At 45.7% G+C, this 23,662-nt stretch overlaps 2 protein-coding genes across 2 annotated transcripts; both read left to right on the top strand.

The window, feature by feature from the left end:
• The first annotated feature begins 17,324 nt into the window (after nucleotides 1–17,324).
• On the top strand, nucleotides 17,325–18,020 carry LOC127907087 (uncharacterized). The gene has a single exon (XM_052460781.1). It carries the CDS (start codon nucleotides 17,325–17,327, stop codon nucleotides 18,018–18,020), a length of 696 nt encoding a protein of 231 aa, XP_052316741.1.
• On the top strand, nucleotides 18,017–19,237 carry LOC127907086 (uncharacterized). The gene has a single exon (XM_052460779.1). The coding sequence runs from the start codon at nucleotides 18,017–18,019 to the stop codon at nucleotides 19,235–19,237; it is 1,221 nt and encodes a 406-aa protein (XP_052316739.1).
• Nucleotides 19,238–23,662: the final 4,425 nt, after the last annotated feature.

The raw sequence follows: 23,662 nt of genomic DNA, 5'->3' as shown, positions 1-23,662 counted from the left end.
TATACCGTTGGACTGACCAGGGAAGAGGACTTTTACACTGTGTTGGAATGACCAGGGAAGAGGACTTTTACTCCGTTGGATTGACCAGGGAAGAGGCCTTTTACACTGTTGGACTGACCAGGGAATATTACTTTTACACTGTGTTGGAATGACCAGGGAAGAAGAATTTTACACTGTGTTGGAATGACCAGGGAAGAGCAATTTTACACCATTGGATTGACCAGGGAAGAGGACTTGTACTCCGTTGTAATGACCAGGGAAGAGGATTTTTACACTGTTGGACTGACCAGGGAAGAGGACTTTTACACTGTTGGACTGACCAGGGAAGAGGACTTTTACACTGTTGGACTGACCAGGGAAGAGGACTTTTACACTGTTGGACTGACCAGGGAAGAGGACTTTTACACTGTGTTGGACTCACCAGGGAAGAGGACTTCTACTCCGTTGGAATAAACAGGGAAAATAACTTTTACACTGTTGGACTGACCAGGGAAGAGGAGTTTTACACTGTTGCTATGACCAGGGAAGAGGCCTTTTACACTGTTGGACTGACCAGGGAAGATTACTTTTACACTGTTGGACTGACCAGGGAAGAGGACTTTTACTCCGTTGGAATGACCAGGGAAGATAACTTTTACACTGTTGGACTGACCAGGGAAGAGGACTTTTACACTGTGTTGGACTGACCAGGGAAGAGGACACTTACACTGTGTTGGATTGACCAGGGAAGAGGACTCCAGGAAGAGACTTTACACTGTGTTGGACTGACCAGGGAAGAGGACTCTTACACTGTGTTGGATTGACCAGGGAAGAGGACTTTTACTCCGTTGGAATAACCAGGGAAGATAACTTTTACACTGTTGGACTGACCAGGGAAGAGCACTTTTACACTGTGTTGGAATGACCAGAGAAGAGGACTTTTACTCCGTTGGAAATACAAGAAAAGATAACTTTTACACTGTTGGACTGACCAGGGAAGAAGACTTTTCCACTGTTGGAATGATCAGGGAGGAGGACTTTTACACTGTTGGACTGACCAGGGAAGAAGACTTTTACACTGTTGGACTGACCAGGGAATAGGACTTTTACACTGTTGGATTGGCCAGGGAAGAGGACTTTTACACAGTTGGAATGACCAGGGAAGAGTACTTTTACACCGTAGGAATGACCAGGGAAGAGGACTTTTCCCCCTTGGACTGACCAGGGAAGAGAACTTTTACACCGTTGGACTGACCAGGGAAGATGACTTTTACACTGTTGGACTGACCAGGGAAGAGGACTTTTACACTGTATTGGAATGACCAGGGAAGAGGACTTTTACTCCGTTGGAATGACCAGGGAAGATAACTTTTACACTGTTGGACTGACCAGGGAAGAGGACTTTTACACTGTGTTGGACTGACCAGGGAAGAGGACACTTACACTGTGTTGGATTGACCAGGGAAGAGGACTCTTACACTGTGTTGGACTGACCAGGGAAGAGGACTCTTACACTGTGTTGGATTGACCAGGGAAGAGGACTTTTACTCCGTTGGAATAACCAGGGAAGATAACTTTTACACTGTTGGACTGACCAGGGAAGAGCACTTTTACACTGTGTTGGAATGACCAGAGAAGAGGACTTTTACTCCGTTGGAAATACAAGAAAAGATAACTTTTACACTGTTGGACTGACCAGGGAAGAGGACTTTTACACCGTTGGACTGACCAGGGAAGAAGACTTTTCCACTGTTGGAATGATCAGGGAGGAGGACTTTTACACCGTTGGACTTTTTACACACCAGGGAAGAGGACTTTTACTCCGTTGATTGACCAGGGAAGAGGACTTTTACACTGTGTTGGACTGACCAGGGAAGAGGACTTTTACACTGTGTTGGACTCATGACCAGGAAGAGGACTTTTACACCGTTGGAATAACCAGGGAAGATAACTTTTACACTGTTGGACCCAGGGAAGAGGAGTTTTACACTGTTGCTATGACTTTTTACACTGTTGGACTGACCAGGGAAGAGGACTTTTTTGGACACTTTGGACTGACCAGGAAGAGGAAGAGGCCTTTACACTGTTGGAATGACCAGGGAAGAGGACTTTTACACTGTCTTGGACTCACCAGGGAAGAGGACTTCTGTGTTGGACTCCGTTGGAATAAACAGGGAAAATAACTTTTACACTGTTGGACTGACCAGGGAAGAGGAGTTTTACACTGTTGCTATGACCAGGGAAGAGGCCTTTTACACTGTTGGACTGACCAGGGAAGATTACTTTTACACTGTTGGACTGACCAGGGAAGAGGACTTTTACTCCGTTGGAATGACCAGGGAAGATAACTTTTACACTGTTGGACTGACCAGGGAAGAGGACTTTTACACTGTGTTGGACTGACCAGGGAAGAGGACACTTACACTGTGTTGGATTGACCAGGGAAGAGGACTCTTACACTGTGTTGGACTGACCAGGGAAGAGGACTCTTACACTGTGTTGGATTGACCAGGGAAGAGGACTTTTACTCCGTTGGAATAACCAGGGAAGATAACTTTTACACTGTTGGACTGACCAGGGAAGAGCACTTTTACACTGTGTTGGAATGACCAGAGAAGAGGACTTTTACTCCGTTGGAAATACAAGAAAAGATAACTTTTACACTGTTGGACTGACCAGGGAAGAGGACTTTTACACCGTTGGACTGACCAGGGAAGAAGACTTTTCCACTGTTGGAATGATCAGGGAGGAGGACTTTTACACTGTTGGACTGACCAGGGAAGAAGACTTTTACACTGTTGGACTGACCAGGGAAGAGGACTTTTACACTGTTGGATTGGCCAGGGAAGAGGACTTTTACACAGTTGGAATGACCAGGGAAGAGTACTTTTACACCGTAGGAATGACCAGGGAAGAGGACTTTTACACTGTTGGAATGACCAGGGAAGAGGACTTTTCCCCCTTGGACTGACCAGGGAAGAGAACTTTTACACCGTTGGACTGACCAGGGAAGATGACTTTTACACTGTTGGACTGACCAGGGAAGAGGACTTTTACACTGTATTGGAATGACCAGGGAAGAGGACTTTTACTCCGTTGGAATGACCAGGGAAGATAACTTTTACACTGTTGGACTGACCAGGGAAGAGGACTTTTACACTGTGTTGGACTGACCAGGGAAGAGGACACTTACACTGTGTTGGATTGACCAGGGAAGAGGACTCTTACACTGTGTTGGACTGACCAGGGAAGAGGACTCTTACACTGTGTTGGATTGACCAGGGAAGAGGACTTTTACTCCGTTGGAATAACCAGGGAAGATAACTTTTACACTGTTGGACTGACCAGGGAAGAGCACTTTTACACTGTGTTGGAATGACCAGAGAAGAGGACTTTTACTCCGTTGGAAATACAAGAAAAGATAACTTTTACACTGTTGGACTGACCAGGGAAGAGGACTTTTACACCGTTGGACTGACCAGGGAAGAAGACTTTTCCACTGTTGGAATGATCAGGGAGGAGGACTTTTACACCGTTGGACTGACCAGGGAAGAGGACTTTTACACTGTGTTGGAATGACCAGGGAAGAGGACTTTTACTCCGTTGGATTGACCAGGGAAGAGGACTTTTACACTGTGTTGGACTCACCAGGGAAGAGGACTTCTACTCCGTTGGAATAAACAGGGAAAATAACTTTTACACTGTTGGACTGACCAGGGAAGAGGAGTTTTACACTGTTGCTATGACCAGGGAAGAGGACTTTTACACTGTTGGACTGACCAGGGAAGAGGACTTTTACACTGTTGGACTGACCAGGGAAGAGGACTTTTACTCCGAATGACCAGGGAAGATGACTTTTACACTGTTGGACTGACCAGGGAAGAGGACTTTTACACTGTGTTGGACTGACCAGGGAAGAGGACACTTACACTGTGTTGGATTGACCAGGGAAGAGGACTCTTACACTGTTGGAATGACCAGGGAAGATAACTTTTACACTGTTGGACTGACCAGGGAAGAGGACTTTTACACCGTGTGGAATGACCAGGGAAGATAACTTTTACACTGTTGGACTGACCAGGGAAGAGCACTTTTACACTGTGTTGGAATGACCAGAGAAGAGGACTTTTACTCCGTTGGACACTTTTACACTGTTGGACACCAGGGAAGAGGACTTTTACACTGTTGGACTGACCAGGGAAGAGGACTTTTACACCGTTGGACTGACCAGGGAAGAAGACTTTTCCACTGTTGGAATGATCAGGGAGGAGGACTTTTACACTGTTGGACTGTTGTTGGAATGACCAGGGAATTTTACACTGAATGACCAGGGAAGAGGACTTTTCCCCCTTGGACTTTTTTACACTGTTGGACTGACCAGGAAGATGACTTTTACACTGTTGGACTGACCAGGGAAGAGGACTTTTACACTGTATTGGAATGACCAGGGAAGAGGACTTTTACTCCGTTGGAATGACCAGGGAAGATAACTTTTACACTGTTGGACTGACCAGGGAAGAGGACTGTGACTGACCAGGGAAGAGGACTTTACACTGTGTTGGAATGACCAGGGAAGAGGACTTTACACTGTGTTGGGGAAGAGGACTGACCAGGGAAGAGGACTCTTACACTTTGTTGGACTGACCAGGGAAGAGGACTGTTGGATTGACCAGGGAAGAGGACTTTTACTCCGTTGGAATAACCAGGGAAGATAACTTTTACACTGTTGGAATGACCAGGGAAGAGGACTTTTACACTGTTGGAATGACCAGGGAAGAGGACTTTTACCCCCGTTGGAAATACAAGAAAACCAGATAACTTTTACACTGTTGGACTGACCAGGGAAGAGGACTTTTACACCGTTGGACTGACCAGGGAAGATGACTTTTACACTGTTGGAATGATGGGAAGAGGACTTTTACCAGGGAACCAGGGAAGAGGACTTTTACACTGTATTGGAATGACCAGGGAAGAGGACTTTTACTCCGTTGGAATGACCAGGGAAGAGTGCTTTTACACTGTTGGACTGACCAGGGAATATTACTTTTACACTGTGTTGGAATGACCAGGGAAGAGAAACACTGTGTTGGAATGACTTTTACACCATTGGACTGACCAGGGAAGAGGACTTTTACACCGTTGGAAGAGACCAGGGAAGAGGACTTTTACACTGTTGGACTGACCAGGGAAGAGGACTTTACACTGTTGAATGACCAGGGAAGAGGACTTTTACCAGGGAAGAGGACTTTTACACCAGTTGGAGGACTTTTACACTGTTGGATGACCAGGGAACCAGGGAAGATGCCTTTTACACTTTTACTCCGTTGGAATACCTGTTGGACTGACCAGGGAATAGGACTTTTACACTGTGTTGGAATGACCAGGGAAGAGAAATCTTTACACCATTGGAAGGGAAGGACTTTTACACTATTGGTATGACCAGGGAAGAGGATTTTTACACCCATTGAATGACCAGGGAAGAGGACTTTTACACTGTTGGAATGACCAGGGAAGAGGACTTTTCCCCCTTGGACTGACCAGGGAAGAGAACTTTTACACCGTTGGACTGACCAGGGAAGATGACTTTTACACTGTTGGACTGACCAGGGAAGAGGACTTTTACACCGTTGGCATGACCAGGGAAGGGGACCTTTTCTCACCATTAGCAGTTCATCACTAGTCGACCGAACTTCTCTGATGACTTCTCATGTGCAACACAACAGCTAATAACCTAGGAAGTAAAACGGTTGTCTTTGTTGCTCAGTCCAATTTTGTTGTCATGATTATTTTACATTTACATTTACATATAAGTCATTTAGCAGACGCTCTTATCATCAAGTTTGGCTAATTAAATGGAACCATACAAAGAAATCCCGCAGCTTTTTCGCAAATATTAAAAAATGAATGGCAACCTCCCCATCAGTAAACTAGACCTTTGAATTATACATCAACAACACCGATGTATCAACCTAGATGTATCATTTAATTGAATAAACTCTCCCTAGCAACCAGGCCCCTTGGCACAGAGAAGCGGCTGTACGTACGTCTGTGTGCCAGTGGTTGTTGTGGTACGACAGCCCTCGCTGTCACGTTCTGACCGTAGTTCCTTTGTTTTGTCTTTGTTTTAGTATGGTCAGGGCGTAAGTTGGGGTGGGCAGTCTATGTTTGTTTTTCTAGGTTGGTTTTTGAGTTTGGCCTGGTATGGTTCTCAATCAGAGGCAGGTGTCGTTAGTTGTCTCTGATTGAGAATCATACTTCGGTAGCCTTTTTCCACCTGTGTTCGTGGGTGTTTATTTTCTGTTTTGTGTGTCATCACGAGACAGGACTGTTTCGTTTGTTCGTTCTTCCTAGTTGTTATTTTGTTTAGTGTTCAGTTTTGATTATATTAAAAATCATGAACACTTACCACTCTGCACCTTGGTCCTCACCTTATTCCACCACAGATGAACGTCACACTCGCCATATGTCTCCACCACCACACCCATCACAGCACAGCGACCTGGTCACCAGTGGTGACGTCACGCCCACCCAGCCAACCCAGACCCACAGGGACCCATTTATCATGTTGAATGGATATCCTAAAGACAACATTAAACAGACTTCCCAAGTCCGGCGTTAGGCCCCCTTTGTACAAATTGTCGGAATGCCCTGTGTACTCCGTAGTGTAAAGCAGGCCTGTGTTCACATATACATACTGTATATACATTCCAGAAGGGCCATCATTGGGGCCTAATTGTAATTGACAGACAAAACTTGTACCAGTATGTTTGATAAAGAGGAGCATCTTGATGTGCTCTTAAAGGAGATGTGCTGCACGAGGGTTTCGTTGTCAGATAACTCATTAGCGCGGAGTTGGAGGGATCTCCATGGGTAATAAACTGGTTGGCAGAGCCTCTTATTGTGGGAACATGCGTCTTGTGATCACACATGTATTAAGGTCACAATAAGGTTTTATGTGGAGCCAGTATTCACAGAGTGTGTATGGTTGTTGGTTGATTCTACCTTCCTATGTAAGTAATTGTGGCTTTGCATTTCTGGATAGTCTAGGTAATATCATCCAGCCAGTAATACAACCACAATGCTTACCATATTCCTGCTGTAGACATATACAGTTCACATGATAACATCACATAGTTTCAGACACCCAGTAGTTTGTTTGGTTCTGCTGTTACCTTAGTGCTGAGGACAGTTCTTCCCATTAGTGTGTATAGTCCACAAAGTACTGTACACAGCAACACAGAGGCTTTGCTTTGCAGAGCACAGTGAGGCAGGGCACCATTAGCATGGTTCTACCTTCCCTCCGACACCATCCCCACCAAAGACACAGAGGATCACATGCTTACAGTATATTGTCTTCCAGCCACACTTTCAAGATCAAAGCCCTGCTCACCCTTGAGTCTCTGGAGAAATGGAGGCACCACAAGCTGCCTTCCTGAGCCAGGGCCTCTGTTCTCTGCTTTGACATGGTTAACTATTACCGTAGGCTAGAGAGAGCACCTCCCCGTCCCTCATGCTACACCGTAACGGGCCTCCTGTAGCACCACACACCATCCTGCCTTGTGCCTCTCTCTCCTCACAAACAAAGGTGCACTTGTGTGGCTCATCACAAGGCTGCCCTTGTTGAGAAAACTGTACATTTAATGAATGAACGCTATAGGTTATGTTTTAAATAGGTGAGCCGTGTGCTGCTGAGGTATATCTTGGTTGAGTTCAGTGGACAGGTTTAAACAGAGTGGAAGCTCAATGAATTCCTCACATGTACTCAAGCAAACGAAAGGGTGAGAGAAGGGAATGCTTCACCAATCATAAAACAGGTTCATTGCCTTGGAGAGAAACAACATCACAGGGAATGAACATTTCAATGGAAAGTATGATGCAGTAGAATCTCAAATGGACTTTCTGTATTCTGTTTGCAGACAAAATGTAGATTTGTCCAGGTCTGCAGCAGCAGTATCATCCCTGTGCTTTCTGAAAGGTGCTGTGTTGCTCAAAGGAACAATGTGGTGGGTTTACTTTAATATGAACAAAGCCTTTGTCTGAGGCACACACACTGAGAGAGGTCCAAAGGTCCAGCAGCAGCTTTGAACTACCAGGTCAAAGACATCACAGAACCGGCAGGCCGCGCTTCGCATTCATATGTTACCTCACACAGAATTCCCGTCACATTTGTCCTTTTGATTGTCATCCATTTCTTTAAAGACCTGGCTGGAACCATAGGTCAGCAGTAGTCTTTTATGTGGAGAAACCAACCCTGTCTTCTCACTCTCCTTCTGCCCTTCAGGGTAACAACTGCACAGGGAACTGCACAGGGGCACAGGCTTCCACTAGTTAGTAGGGTTCCCTGCTAGTTCTACTGTAAAGAGATTATTGAAATTCTACAGAGTGGTCAAACAAGAGGTTGAATCTCAAAAAAGAGAATCCCTTTCATTAAAATACATTTGTAACCAGGTTTCTGCTCATACCAATAGAGAGAGGAGCATGGATCTGAACCTGACTGCCATAAAATATGCAAAGCCAACCCACCACACAGAATAGCTGAAAACACAGGCTCTTTTGATGTTAAGTCCTTTGGTTGTGCACGTCTTCATTCAAGTAGCCTGTGGATGTTTTAACCTTCTGTAAAACTCTCTCCAGTGTGGCTCTCTCCCTCTCCACATCAGAGCAGTGTAGTGCCGCAGTCCTGCCCATGATTTTTATTTCTTGAGTGCCACATCTCTCCTCTCCGTGGTTCACCATGCATGACCACCGCAGCGACGCGCTATCCTCCACCTTCTTCACAGGGGCCCTTGGTGGCCCTCGTCTCTCCATCTGGATCACAGTAGATATGGGCACAGAAGACCTCCCTGTACTCCTCTTTAGAGGTGGAGACCTCAGACATAAACAGCTGACTTCAGTCTGTGTCATCTGTCCACTAAGAAGGCAGATTGTTCATGATTAACAAAGGGCTGTTTTAATGCCTGATGGAGTAATCCTGAATTGAACCATGGAGTAACTGTTTAATATCACCTAGATATACAGGTATATAGGTAAAGGCAGGCACTGTAAAAGCAGCCTTTGGATTTATATGTAGGGTTTTACATTGCACCGGTTATCAGGGTATCTGTACATTTCTATTTCCCACTCAACAACTCACCTATAGACAGGAAGATGTTAAAGCAGGCTTTCAGACAAGATCCTGGAGGTGAAGGACTGATTTGATGAGGCCTGTTCCACTACTTGTGTTAATTCAGGACTCACATTGTGGTCCATTGTTTTTCTATAGAGTCTCCCTCAGCTCCATCATGGAGAATTAAAGCTAACTTTAAAGCACTCATGTCCTTCACCAAAGTAAAATATTAACTTGTGGGGAGAGCTAGGTTTTCTTTATACTAAAAGAGAGGGAGATGTTATGACAAACACACACACACACACACACACACACACACACACACACACACACACACACACACACACACACACACACACACACACACACACACACACACACACACACACACACACACACACACACACACACACACACACACACACACACACACACACACACACACACACACACACACACACACACACACACACACACACACACACCTAGGAGAATGTTCATTGTGCTGTATTGACTGTCAAAAGGTTTTTGATTAGCCACCCTCAGACGAGAGAAAGCAAAGCCCCGTTCCTCAGAAAACAAGAATACACAATGTGTGAAGTAGCATAGGAGGAGAGTCAGAGAGGTGAGCAGGGGAATACGTTTGACCAAATCCCATGAGTCAAATAGAAAGGATCTCGCTGGGAATAAAGAACTCTGCACTTCTGTGGAAGTAAACAGAGAGGGAATATTAGCCTACTTCGGCCAAAAGAGGAGGGAAACCACACTCTCCATACTAATGTACTGGGCTGAGATGGAGAATGGTGTGTTTTTTCTTTGTCTCTCTGGGTTGTATAGGGCAACAGACAGAGCTGAGGTGGGCACACACAGAGTCAGAGCAGAGTGGGGGCTGTTGGGTGTCCATGTTGGAGATGTTACACTGACAGGAGCCTCTCTGTATTAGTATTCACTGACCATAACAAGCCTTTGATGTGCCCGCTGTTCTCTTCACCCACCAACCCGCGGCATCAACATTTAATGAAACCTGATATCTGGCTTTTTAAAAGACGTGAATATTTCAGACAGAAGAAAATTGCATTCACTATACTAACAGACCTTTGAGGGTGCACAGGGGTGGTTTCAGTGCCACCAGTGTGTTGTTGGGAATGATGCATCCTTCTGTGTGTAATGGGACATGTTCATTAAACAGACCTCTATACACCCTGCACGTCATGGCCTGATACTGCCTGAAGGGAAACACTGATGCATCATTTATAACTGCAGGTCAGGCCATGCAATGAGCGCATATTATCTCAACAAAGATTACGGTACTCCCCAATGTTTTTTATTAGTGAACATGTCTTGATCTCTAATACTTTATAACAATGATCACATTTTGTTTATGTTGCCCACAAATATCAACCCAACCCAAAAGATGTCTCAGAGACAAACAGCACCTATTCAATGACACTTGAATCTCCACCAATCTTTCTCTTTAGAATGCCTGGTATTGGATTGAATGATCACTGGAATCCACATCAGTGACACCCTCCTTCCTGGCAGTGTTCCGGGTCACTAGAAGTGAGGAGCGGGGACACTGTGCAGGTGTCTAAACTGCCATGATGTAATTGGCCACTGGGGGGAAGGAGACAAGAGCTCCACAGTCACTGATTTGATCCCTTGGTTATTGATTTCTCAGTCTGGTTCTAACAGAAATAATTGCCACATGTAATGTATTATTCAATTACAAGACACTGCTCTCAAGTTCTGGTTTGATGGTCCTTTTTGATTCACTGAGGCCTATAGATAATTCAACACTGTCACCCCATTAAGACGCTGATATTAAAAAGCATGCGTTAATGCGGCCTATTTATTAGCGCCTGTGCCTTTGGCCTGCCTCAAACTTTCCTATCTCTGGCCTTTGTATAGTTCAGGGAAGTTAGATTAACTTTGAGTGAGTCCATGACATCTTTTGAATACAGTGGCTTGTGAAAGTTTTCACCCCCTTTGGCATTTTTCCTATTTTGTTGTCTTACAACCTGGAATTAAAATGGATTTCTTGGGGGTTTGTATCATTTGATTTACACAATATTCCGACCACTTTGAAGATGCAAAATAGTTTTTCTTGTGAAACAAACAAAAAATTGGACAAAAAAACAGAAAACTTGAGCGTGCATAACTATTCACCCCCCCCAAAGTCAATATGTTGTAGAGCCAATTACAGCTGCAAGTCTCTTGATGTATGTCTCTATAAGCTTGGCACATCTAGCCACTGGGATTTATGCCCATTCCTCAAGGCAAAACTGCTCCAGCTCCTTCAAGTTGGATGGGGTCCGCTGGTGTACAACAATCTTTAAGTCATACCACAGATTCTCAATTGAATTGAGGTCTGGGCTTTGACGAGGCCATTCCAATACAATTAAATGTTTCCCCTTAAACCACTCGAGTGTTGCTTTAGCAGTATGCTTAAGGTCATTGTCCTGCTGGAAGGTGAACCTCCCTCTCAGTCTCAAATCTCTGGAAGACTGAAACAGGTTTCCCTCAAGAATTTCCATGTAGCGCCATCCATCATTCCTTAAATTCTGACCAGTTTCCCAGTCCCTGCCAATGAAAAACATCCCCACAGCATGATGCTGCCACCACCATGCTTCACTGTGGGGATGGTGTTCTCGGGGTGATGTGAGGTGTTGGATTTGTGCCAGACAGCATTTTCCTTGATGGCCCAAAAGCTCCACTTTAGTCTCATCTAACCAGAGTTCCTTCTTCCATATGTTTGGGGAGTCTCCCACATGCCTTTTGGCGAACACCAAACATGTTTGCTTATTTTTTTTCTGACCACGTTTCTGTAAATCCCAGCTCTGTGGAGTGTATGGCTTAAAGTGGTCCTATGGACATATACTCCAATCTTCGCTGTGGAGCTTTGCAGCTCCTTCAGGCTTATCTTAGGTCTCTTTGTTGCATCTCTGATTAAAGCCCTCCTTGCCTGGTCCGTGAATTTTGGTGGGCGGCCCTCTCTTGGCAGGTTTGTTGTGGTACCATATTCTTGAATTTTTTTAATAATGGATTTAATGGTGCTCCGTGGGATGTTCAAAGTTTCAGATATTTTTTTATAACCCAACCCTGATCTGTACTTCTCCACAACTTTGTCCCTGACCTGTTTGGAGAGCTCATTGGTCTTCATGGTGCCGCTTGCTTGGTGGTGCCCCTTGCTTAGTGGTGTTGCAGATACTGGGGCCTTTCAGAACAGGTGTATACAGTATAAACTGAGATCATGTGACACTTACTGTAGATTGCACACAGGTGGACTTTATTTAACTAATTATGTTGTGTTCTGAACTATTATGTTCTGAAGGTAATTGGTTGCACCAGATCTTATTTAGGGGCTTCATAGCAAAGGGGGTGAATACATATGCACACACCACGTTTTTTTTTTAATTTTATTTTTTGAAACAAGTCATTTTTAAAATTTCACTTCACCATTTTGGAATATTTTGTGTATGTCCATTACATGAAATCCAAATAAATATCCATTTAATTTACAGGTTGTAATGCAACAAAATAGGAAAAACACCAAGGGGGATGAATACTTTTGCAAGGCACTGTATTACTGTACACCTCTTGTATTTCTGGTTAGTCAAGTGTGTGGTACAGGCCAACCTACCTTTAGGTGCAATAGAATGGTATGGAGATCTGAAATAATCTACCTTTCAGAATGACCAGGGCTGGCAAGGTCCGGTAAAAAATGGGCCTCAGCACTGAGGGAAATAGACTTATCTGTGGTACAGTTGAAATCAGAAGTTTACATACACCTTAGCCAAATACATTTGAACTCAGTTTTCACAATTCCTGACATTTAATCCTAGTAAAGATTCCCTGTTTTAGGTCAGTTAGGATCACCACTTTATTTTAAGAATGTGAAATGCCAGAATAATAGTAGAGATAATTATTTATTTCAGCTTTTATTTATTTATTCACATTCCCAGTGAGTCAGAAGTTTACATACACTCAATTAATATTTGGTAGCATTGCCTTTAAATTGTTTCACTTGGGTCAAACTTTTCGGGTAGCCTTCCACAAGCTCCCCACAATAAGTTGGGAGAATTTTGGCCCATTCCTCCTGACAGAGCTGGTGTAACTGAGTCAGGTTTGTAGGCCTCCATGCTCGCACATGCTTTTTCAGTTCTATTTTTCTATAGGATTGAGGTCAGGGCTTTGTGATGGCCACTCCAATACCTTGACTTTGTTGTCCTTAAGCCATTTTGCCACAACTTTGGAAGTATGCTTGGGGTCATTGTCTATTTGGAAGACCCATTTGTGACAAAGCTTCAACTTCTTGATGTCTTGAGATGTTGTTTCAATATATCCACATAAATTTCGTCCCTCATGATGCCATCTATTTTGTGAAGTGCACCAGTCCCCCCTGCAGCAAAGCATCCCCACAACATGATGCTGCCACCCCCGTGCTTCACGGTTGGGATGGTTTTCTTCGGCTTGCAAGCCTCCCCTTTTTCCTCCAAACATAACGATGGTCATTATGGCCAAACAGTTCTATTTTTGTTTCATCAGACCAGAGGATATTTCTCCAAAAAGTATGATCTTTGTCCCCATGTGCAGTTGCAAACCGTAGTCTGTCTTTTTTATGGTGGTTTTGGAGCAGTGGCTTCTTCCTTCCTGAGCGGCCTTTCAGGTTATGTCGATATAGGACTCATTTTTACAGTGAATATAGATACTTTAGTACCTGTTTCCTCCAGCATGTTCACAAGGTCCTTTGCTGTTATTCTGGGATTGATGTGCACTTTTCGCACCAAAGTTCGCTCATCTCTAGGAGACAGAACGCATCTCCTTCCTGAGCGGTATGACGGCTGCGTGGTCCCATGGTGTTTATACTTGCGTACTATTGTTTGTACAGATGAATGTGGTACCTTCAGGCGTTTGCTCCCATGGATGAACCAGACTTGTGGAGGTCCACACATTGTTTTTGGAGGTCCTGGCTGATTTCTTTTGATTTTCCCATAATGTCAAGCAGAGGCACTGAGTTTGAAGGTAGGCTCTGAAATACATCTCCAATTGACTCAAATGATGTCAATTAGCCTAACACTAAGCTTCTAAAGCCATGACATAATTTTCTGGAATTTCCCAAGCTGTTTAAAGGCACAGTCAACTTAGTGTATGTAAACTTCTGACCCACTGGAATTGTGATACAGTGAATTATAATTGAAATAACTGTCTGTAAACAATTGTTGGAAAAATGACTTGTGTCATGCACAAAGTAGATGTCCTAACCTACTTTCCAAAACTATGGTTTGTTAACAAGAAATTTGTGGAGTGGTTGAAAACGAGTTTTAATGACTCCAACCTAAGTGTATGTAAACTTCCGACTTCACCTGTATGTAATGATAGAGTATGTGACGTGGACATACTGCAAAGTAAAAGACTAAAACTGCGCTGTTATCCAAAGTCAACATGACAACAATTTAGCAGCTGGATCCATCATGTTACACATCTTATTTGATGTGCTCTGGCAAAGTTCTGCCCAATCAAAATCAAATCAAATGTATTTATATAGCCCTTCGTACATCAGCTGATATCTCAAAGTGCTGTACAGAAACCCAGCCTAAAACCCCAAACAGCAAGCAATGCAGGTGTAGAAGCACGGTGGCTAGGAAAAACTCCCTAGAAAGGCCAAAATCTAGGAAGAAACCTAGAGAAGAACCAGGCTATGTGGGGTGGCCAGTCCTCTTCTGGCTGTGCCGGGTGGAGATTATAACAGAACATGGCCAAGATGTTCAAATGTTCATAAATGACCAGCATGGTCCAATAATAATAAGTCAGAACAGTTGAAACTGGAGCAGCAGCACAGCCAGGTGGACTGGGGACAGCAAGGAGTCATCATGTCAGGTAGTCCTGGGACATGGTCCTAGGGCTCAGGTCCTCCGAGAGAGAGAAAGAAAGAGAGAAAGAGAGAATTAGAGAGAGCACACTTAAATTCACACAGGACACCGAATATGACAGGAGAAGTAATCCAGATATAACAAACTGACCCTAGCCCCCCGACACAAACTACTGCAGCATAAATACTGGAGGCTGAGACAGGAAGGGTCAGGAGACACTGTGGCCCCATCCGAGGACACCCCCGGACAGTATCTCTCCATCTCTCCATGGTACCCTTGTAGAGTGTCAGAGGGCATTCAGTGTTGTTGAAAAACTGTTGAACAAATTCATTGGAGCTGACAAGACATTTTAGATATGCAGTTCTAAGGGAGCTGTTTTCTCCCTCTTCATAGAACCTTTATGTTCAGATCCTCACTGTAATTGATCTATCTTAGGGGATCATTATATTTAAACCCTTAGGAGAGAGAATAGTCCATTAACACTCCTCAAAGTCTAATCCTCCCAATAGATGCACGTTTTTGGGTCTGCAGTCTCTGTTGTCAGAGAGAAGTATAGTCAGCAACCTTCCTCTGATGAAATCTTTCCCAGAGGACAAAAACTGACCCAGAACCTGTAGGGAACTCTGTGAACAACATCCATAAATGATCCACTGTTCAGGTCAAACTGACTCCAGATCAACAGAGGTTGGCATGTGCACATCATGCATGCTTGTACCACTGCTCACTACTCAGAGAATACAGAGAAGAAGAGAAGCTGTGACTCCACTGTTTGCATCCATACCCAAGCCTGTGACCCCACTGTCTGCATCCATACTCAAGCCTGTGACCCCACTGTCTGCATCCATACCCAAGCCTGTGACTCCACTGTCTGCATTCATACTCAAGCCTGTGACCCCATTGTCTGCATCCATACTCAAGCCCCTGACCCCACTGTTTGCCTCCATACCCAAGCCTGTGACCCCACTGTCTGCATCCATACTCAAGCCTGTGACCCCACTGTCTGCATCCATACTCAAGCCTGTGACCCCACTGTCTGCATCCATACTCAAGCCTGTGACCCCACTGTCTGCAGCCATACTCAAGCATGTGACCCCACTGTCTGCATCCATACTCAAGCCCATGACCCCACTGTTTGCCTCCATACCCAAGCCTGTGACCCCACTGTCTGCATCCATACTCAAGCCTGTGACCCCACTGTCTGCATCCATACTCAAGCCCATGACCCCACTGTCTGCATCCATACCCAAGCCTGTGACCCCACTGTCTGCATCCATACCCAAGCCCATAACCCCACTGTCTGCATCCACACTCAAGCCTGTGACCCCACTATCTGCATCCACACTCAAGCCTGTGACCCCATTGTCTGCATCCATACTCAAGCCTGTGACCCCACTGTCTGCATCCATACACAAGCCCGTGACCCCACTATCTGCATCCACACTCAAGCCTGTGACCCCATTGTCTGCATCCATACTCAAGCCTGTGACCCCACTGTCTGCATCCATACCCAAGCCTGTGACCCCACTGTCTGCATCCATACCCAAGCCCATAACCCCACTGTCTGCATCCACACTCAAGCCTGTGACCCCACTATCTGCATCCACACTCAAGCCTGTGACCCCATTGTCTGCATCCATACTCAAGCCTGTGACCCCACTGTCTGCATCCATACCCAAGCCCATAACCCCACTGTCTGCATCCACACTCAAGCCTGTGACCCCACTATCTGCATCCACACTCAAGCCTGTGACCCCATTGTCTGCATCCATACTCAAGCCTGTGACCCCACTGTCTGCATCCATACACAAGCCTGTGACCCCACTGTCTGCATCCATACCCAAGCCCATAACCCCACTGTCTGCATCCACACTCAAGCCTGTGACCCCACTATCTGCATCCACACTCAAGCCTGTGACCCCATTGTCTGCATCCATACACAAGCCCGTGACCCCACTGTCTGCATCCATACTCAAGCCCATGACCCCACTATCTGCCTCCATACCCAAGCCCGTGACCCCACTATCTGCCTCCATACCCAAGCCCGTGACCCCACTATCTGCCTCCATACCCAAGCCCGTGACCCCACTATCTGCCTCCATACCCAAGCCCGTGACCCCACTATCTGCCTCCATACCCAAGCCCGTGACCCCACTATCTGCCTCCATACCCAAGCCCATGACCCCACTGTCTGCCTCCATACCCAAGCCCATGACCCCACTATCTGCCTCCATACCCAAGCCCATGACCCCACTCTCTGCCTCCATACCCAAGCCCATGACCCCACTGTCTGCCTCCATACCGAAGCTCATGACCCCACTGCCTCCATACCCAAGCCTGTGACCCCACTATCTGCCTCCATACCCAAGCCCATGACCCCACTATCTGCCTCCATACCCAAGCCCATGACCCCACTGTCTGCCTCCATACCGAAGCTCATGACCCCACTGTCTGCCTCCATACCCAAGCCCATGACCCCACTATCTGCCTCCATACCCAAGCCCATGACCCCTCTGTCTGCCTCCATACCCAAGCCCATGACCCCTCTGTCTGCCTCCATACCCAAGCCCATGACCCCTCTGTCTGCCTCCATACCCAAGCCCATGACCCCTCTGTCTGCCTCCATACCCAAGCCCATGACCCCTCTGTCTGCCTCCATACCCAAGCCCATGACCCCACTATCTGCCTCCATACCCAAGCCCATGACCCCTCTGTCTGCCTCCATACCCAAGCCCATGACCCCTCTGTCTGCCTCCATACCCAAGCCCATGACCCCACTATCTGCCTCCATACCCAAGCCCATGACCCCTCTGTCTGCCTCCATACCCAAGCCCATGACCCCACTGTCTGCCTCCATACCCAAGCCCATGACCCCACTATCTGCCTCCATACCCAAGCCCATGACCCCACTATCTGCCTCCATACCCAAGCCCATGACCCCACTGTCTGCCTCCATACCGAAGCTCATGACCCCACTGTCTGCCTCCATACCCAAGCCCATGACCCCACTATCTGCCTCCATACCCAAGCCCATGACCCTCTGTCTGCCTCCATACCCAAGCCCATGACCCCTCTGTCTGCCTCCATACCCAAGCCCATGACCCCTCTGTCTGCCTCCATACCCAAGCCCATGACCCCTCTGTCTGCCTCCATACCCAAGCCCATGACCCCTCTGTCTGCCTCCATACCCAAGCCCATGACCCCACTATCTGCCTCCATACCCAAGCCCATGACCCCTCTGTCTGCCTCCATACCCAAGCCCATGACCCCTCTGTCTGCCTACATACCCAAGCCCATGACCCCACTATCTGCCTCCATACCCAAGCCCATGACCCCTCTGTCTGCCTCCATACCCAAGCCCATGACCCCTCTGTCTGCCTCCATACCCAAGCCCATGACCCCACTGTCTGCCTCCATACCCAAGCCCATGACCCCACTGTCTGCCTCCATACCCAAGCCCATGATCCCTCTGTCTGCCTCCATACCCAAGCCCATGACCCCACTGTCTGCCTCCATACCCAAGCCCATGACCCCACTATCTGCCTCCATACCCAAGCCCATGACCCCACTATCTGCCTCCATACCCAAGCCCATGACCCCACTGTCTGCCTCCATACCCAAGCTCATGACCCCACTGTCTGCCTCCATACCCAAGCCCATGACCCCACTATCTGCCTCCATACCCAAGCCCATGACCCCTCTGTCTGCCTCCATACCCAAGCCCATGACCCCTCTGTCTGCCTCCATACCCAAGCCCATGACCCCTCTGTCTGCCTCCATACCCAAGCCCATGACCCCTCTGTCTGCCTCCATACCCAAGCCCATGACCCCTCTGTCTGCCTCCATACCCAAGCCCATGACCCCACTATCTGCCTCCATACCCAAGCCCATGACCCCTCTGTCTGCCTCCATACCCAAGCCCATGACCCCTCTGTCTGCCTCCATACCCAAGCCCATGACCCCACTATCTGCCTCCATACCCAAGCCCATGACCCCTCTGTCTGCCTCCATACCCAAGCCCATGACCCCTCTGTCTGCCTCCATACCCAAGCCCATGACCCCACTGTCTGCCTCCATACCCAAGCCCATGACCCCACTGTCTGCCTCCATACCCAAGCCCATGACCCCTCTGTCTGCCTCCATACCCAAGCCCATGACCCCTCTGTCTGCCTCCATACCCAAGCCCATGACCCCTCTGTCTGCCTCCATACTCAAGCCCGTGTTCAAAGATGTTGTGAAAGCACTTTGGGCCTCCCATGAGGAAGCTAACCCTACGTGTTCATGATGTACAGACACAATTTTAGAGGCCACTTCTAAAACGCTTCTCTTGTTTCCCATCATGTTTCCACTTGTGACTGGTGGAGTGAGAGCTGAAAAACAACAAGGTGACTTACATCGCAAAGAAGAACTGCTACTACAGCAGGCTAAACGAATAACATTTTGACCTTTGAAAAAATCTATGTGTACTATATAAATTATAATTTATTACGATCGCAATCTGCAACCAGAAATTCTGAATTGTCAGGACCCTTTTCATGCAAATAACAGTGGACATTTTGAAATGTCTCCTGCAATATTCACACAAAGGTAGCCTGTATCTATTCTTATATAAACTGTTAAAAGTGATACCAGTGCCTTGTTCAATCCCACAGACAGATCCATTCTAGTGATTTGTATAAATCTCTATCATTGCTCTGCAGCGCTGCAACACAGTTTTAATGTTGATTGCGTTCACATACACTTGTTTTCAGCTTGGCTTTCCAGTCATGGTGTCTCAATACCCACTAGTGTTAATATTTATCATCAGTCTTAATTGGTTTGATGTCGCTACACATGCTCAGTGGGCTGGCTATGTTGAGCTGGACTTGGTGTTGTTTCGTAGTTTTTATTATCATGACTGTTGAGAACTGTTCATTAAAGTTTCACATTTCATTTTCATTAGGATGAAACTCATTCTGTAAATGAACGGGATGCTGTGGAAGAGTCAAACCCTGCGAGCGATCACAGGGGATCCACTGAGTCTGTATTAATTATCAGGAATATGAGCTCGATCGAAGATGTTAATTGCACCGATGGTTGGTTATGTAGGGAATTGGCATGCATTTTATGCAGGGATATTAAAAATGAATTTTTAAACAAAGGGATCTTAAAATAATATATAATCTACAGAGAAAACCCACATCAAAAGCATAACTCAAAGCTTTGAAATGTATCTTTGTGGTCCGAAATGTTAAATACGAGCCCTGCCGAATGTTTCACTCGATTCAAGTTTGTCAAGGGGAAAAACAAAAAATGAGTGTAGTTAATTAACAGTTATTAAAAGCCTTTTCAAATTTAATTTGACTTTCAAATATTAGCATTTATATGTAAACTATGCTGCTGGCATCTGCAAATGAGCTCTTGCATAGCTTTGCTAATTGGTGCTCATTGTTTTCCCGTGTCACCTTTGATAATCCGCACAATGACATAAATAACTCATCAATATTAGATTACATTAGGTTTTCAGTGTGCTAGTCTCACTTGTGTCCTACAGTAGATGTATGATATCTTATATAACATATAGTTTTCTTTATGCTTGTCTTTTTCGACAGTGATAACAAACAGTAATTGTGAACAGTAATAATTGGAGAGAGTGTTTTAACGACTTTCAGAGGGAATTGGGATTATCTCATGATAATGATAATAGAATGCAAATGTTTTACAGTACTGAATAAAACCCATCTCTAATTAGTTATGCTGTGGGGTGGCAGGGTAGCCTAGTGGTTAGAGCGTTGGCCTAGTAACCGAAAGGTTGCAAGTTCGAATCCCCGAGCTGACAAGGTTGTTCTGCCCCTGAACAGGCAGTTAACCCACTGTCCATAGGCTGTCATTGAAAATAAGAATTTGTTCTTAACTGACTTGCCTAGTAAAATTAAATTAAATGCTTGGGTACTGACTTCTTACGGTATACAGTACATTCGGAAAGTATTCAGACCGTTTCCTTTTGTCTACATTTAGTTACTTTACAACCTTATTCTAAAATGGATTAAATAAATAAACAAATCCTCATTAATATCAACACAAGTTTTCAGAATTTATTACAATTTGTGAAAATTAAAAACAGAAATACCTTATTTACATAATTATTCAGACCCTTTGCTATCAGACTCAAAATTTAGCTCAGGCACATTCTGTTTCCATTGATAATCATAGAGATGTTTCTACAAGTTCATTGGAGACCAATGAATTAAATTGATTAAATTGATTGGACATGAATTGGAAAGGCACCTGTCTATATACTGTAAGGTCACACAGTTGAAAGTGCATGTCAGAGCAAAAATCAAACCATGAGGTCGAAGGAGTTGTCCGTAGAGCTCTGAGACAGGATTGTTTTGAGGCACAGATCTGGGGAAAGGTACCAACACATTTCTGCAGCATTGAAGGATCCAACATTGAACACAGTGGCCTCCATCATACTTAACCCTTATGTGGTGTTCAGGTTTGTGGGACACATTTTCAATGTTTACTAAAAGAAAAATGATACAATGAATACTTTTTTCAACCTGAGACTCATTGGCCTTGGCTCATTTTCTGTGAAGAACATGTCAAATAACACATTTTCATTGAGTGCACACTGTGCACCCTCCTACACATTTATATTACATATGTGGTGGTGTTCGGGTCCACTGGATTCTGTCTTCCTCCTCCCTGGGCCTGCTGTTTCAACATAACACCAAGAACCCTGCCTGTCTGCCTGTCTTCCTCCTCCCTGGGCCTGCTGTTTCAACATAACACCAAGAACCCTGCCTGTCTGCCTGTCTTCCTCCTCCCTGGGCCTGCTGTTTCAACATAACACCAAGAACCCTGCCTGTCTGCCTGTCTTCCTCCTCCCTGGGCCTGCTGTTTCAACATAACACCAAGAACCCTGCCTGTCTGCCTGTCTTCCTCCTCCCTGGGCCTGCTGTTTCAACATAACACCAAGAACCCTGCCTGTCTGCCTGTCTTCCTCCTCCCTGGGCCTGCTGTTTCAACATAACACCAAGAACCCTGCCTGTCTGCCTGTCTTTCGCTTTTCTCACACTCTTTACCCTTTGTAGTATGTGAAACTAACTACACAGTGTCTTGCGGGAACCTGCACAATGTTATTATAATACATTATTTCGATACATTACTTCGATACATTGTCAAAATTCAGAGGGAAGGCGTGTTTTTGACGAGAGATGGAAGGAGATTGACCAAACTCATGTACATGCATACTTTGGTGTTCCTATCCTTGCTGGTGTTTTCAGATCCAATGGGGAATCCACAGAATCCTTGTGGGATGCAGAAACTGACTGCATGGACAGGCACGACTCCAACACCATCATCAAGTTTTCCAATGACAACAGTGGTAGGCCTGATCACCAACAATCAGGGAGGAGGTCAGAGAACTGGCAGTGTGGTGCCAGGACAACAACCTCTCCCTCAACGTGATCAAGACAAAGGAGATGATTGTGGACTACAGGAAAAGGAGGACTGAGCGCGCCCCCATTCTCCTCGATGGGGCTGCAGTGAAGCAGGTTGAGAGTTTCAAGTTTATTGGTGTCCACATCACCAACAAACGAACATGGTCCAAGCACACCAAGACAGTCGTGAAGAGGGCACGGCAAAGCCTATTCCCCCTCAGGCGACTGAAAAGGTTTGGCATATGTCCTCAAAGGTTTCTACAGCTGGTTGCATCACTACCTGGTATGGCAACTGCTCAGCCTCTGACTGCAAGGCACTACAGACGGTAGTGTGTACGGCCCAGTACATCACTGGAGCCAAGCTTCCTGCCATCCAACATATACATATTACCTCATTTACCTTGAATAACCAGTGCACATTGACTCTGTACTGGTACTGCCCTGTATATAGCCTCGCTATTGTTATTTTACTGCTGCTGTTTAATTATTTGTTACTTTTATTTTCTATTTTTTACATATCTATTTTTTACTTAACAGTTAAAAAAAAAAGTTAAAGCATTGTTGTTTAGTAAGCATTTCACTGTAAGGTCTACTACACCTTTTGCATTCGGCGCATGTGACAAATAACATTTGGTGTGATTTGAACTGTCAGAGAACTTTTCCATGCAACAATGTCTCTGGAAAAATTCCACATTATTTCCAGGATAATCGAGACACCAGACCAGCTCGATGGCAGAGAGACAAGCTAGCTACAATCAGGTCAGTGTGGGACAAGTGGGTGGACCGCCTTCCCCTGTTTTACAACCCTGGGCCCAAAGTTACTGTTGATGAGCAGCTTATGCCTTTTGTTGGCAGCTGCCCCTTCAGGCAGTACATACCGTCTAAACCCACAAAATATGGAATCATGATCTGGGCTGGCTGCCTGTGATGCTGCTTCATCATACACGTGGAACTTGCAAGTGTATACAGGGAAGCCAGATGGGGGAGCCTCTGAAAAGAACCAAGGGATGCAGGTTGTCCTGGACATGACATGGGGACTCCTTGGCCACAGCATCACATGCAATACGTTTTTTTACTTCGCACAAGTTGGGACACAAAAAAACAAGCCAGAGCTCCCACCTCAGCTGTTGAATACACGGGACAGGCCTATCAATTCTTCTAAGTTTAGTTCCACGGCCGACACGTCCCTAGAGTCCTACATGCCAAAGAAAGGCAAAAATGTGGTACTCATGAGTACGCTGCATAGGGACGAGAGAATCTGTGTCTAGGAACATCAAAAAACAGAA

This window comes from Oncorhynchus keta, chromosome 14, assembly GCF_023373465.1.
Source record: "Oncorhynchus keta strain PuntledgeMale-10-30-2019 chromosome 14, Oket_V2, whole genome shotgun sequence".
Taxonomy (NCBI): domain Eukaryota; kingdom Metazoa; phylum Chordata; class Actinopteri; order Salmoniformes; family Salmonidae; genus Oncorhynchus; species Oncorhynchus keta.
This window is presented reverse-complemented; position numbering and strand designations above follow the sequence as displayed.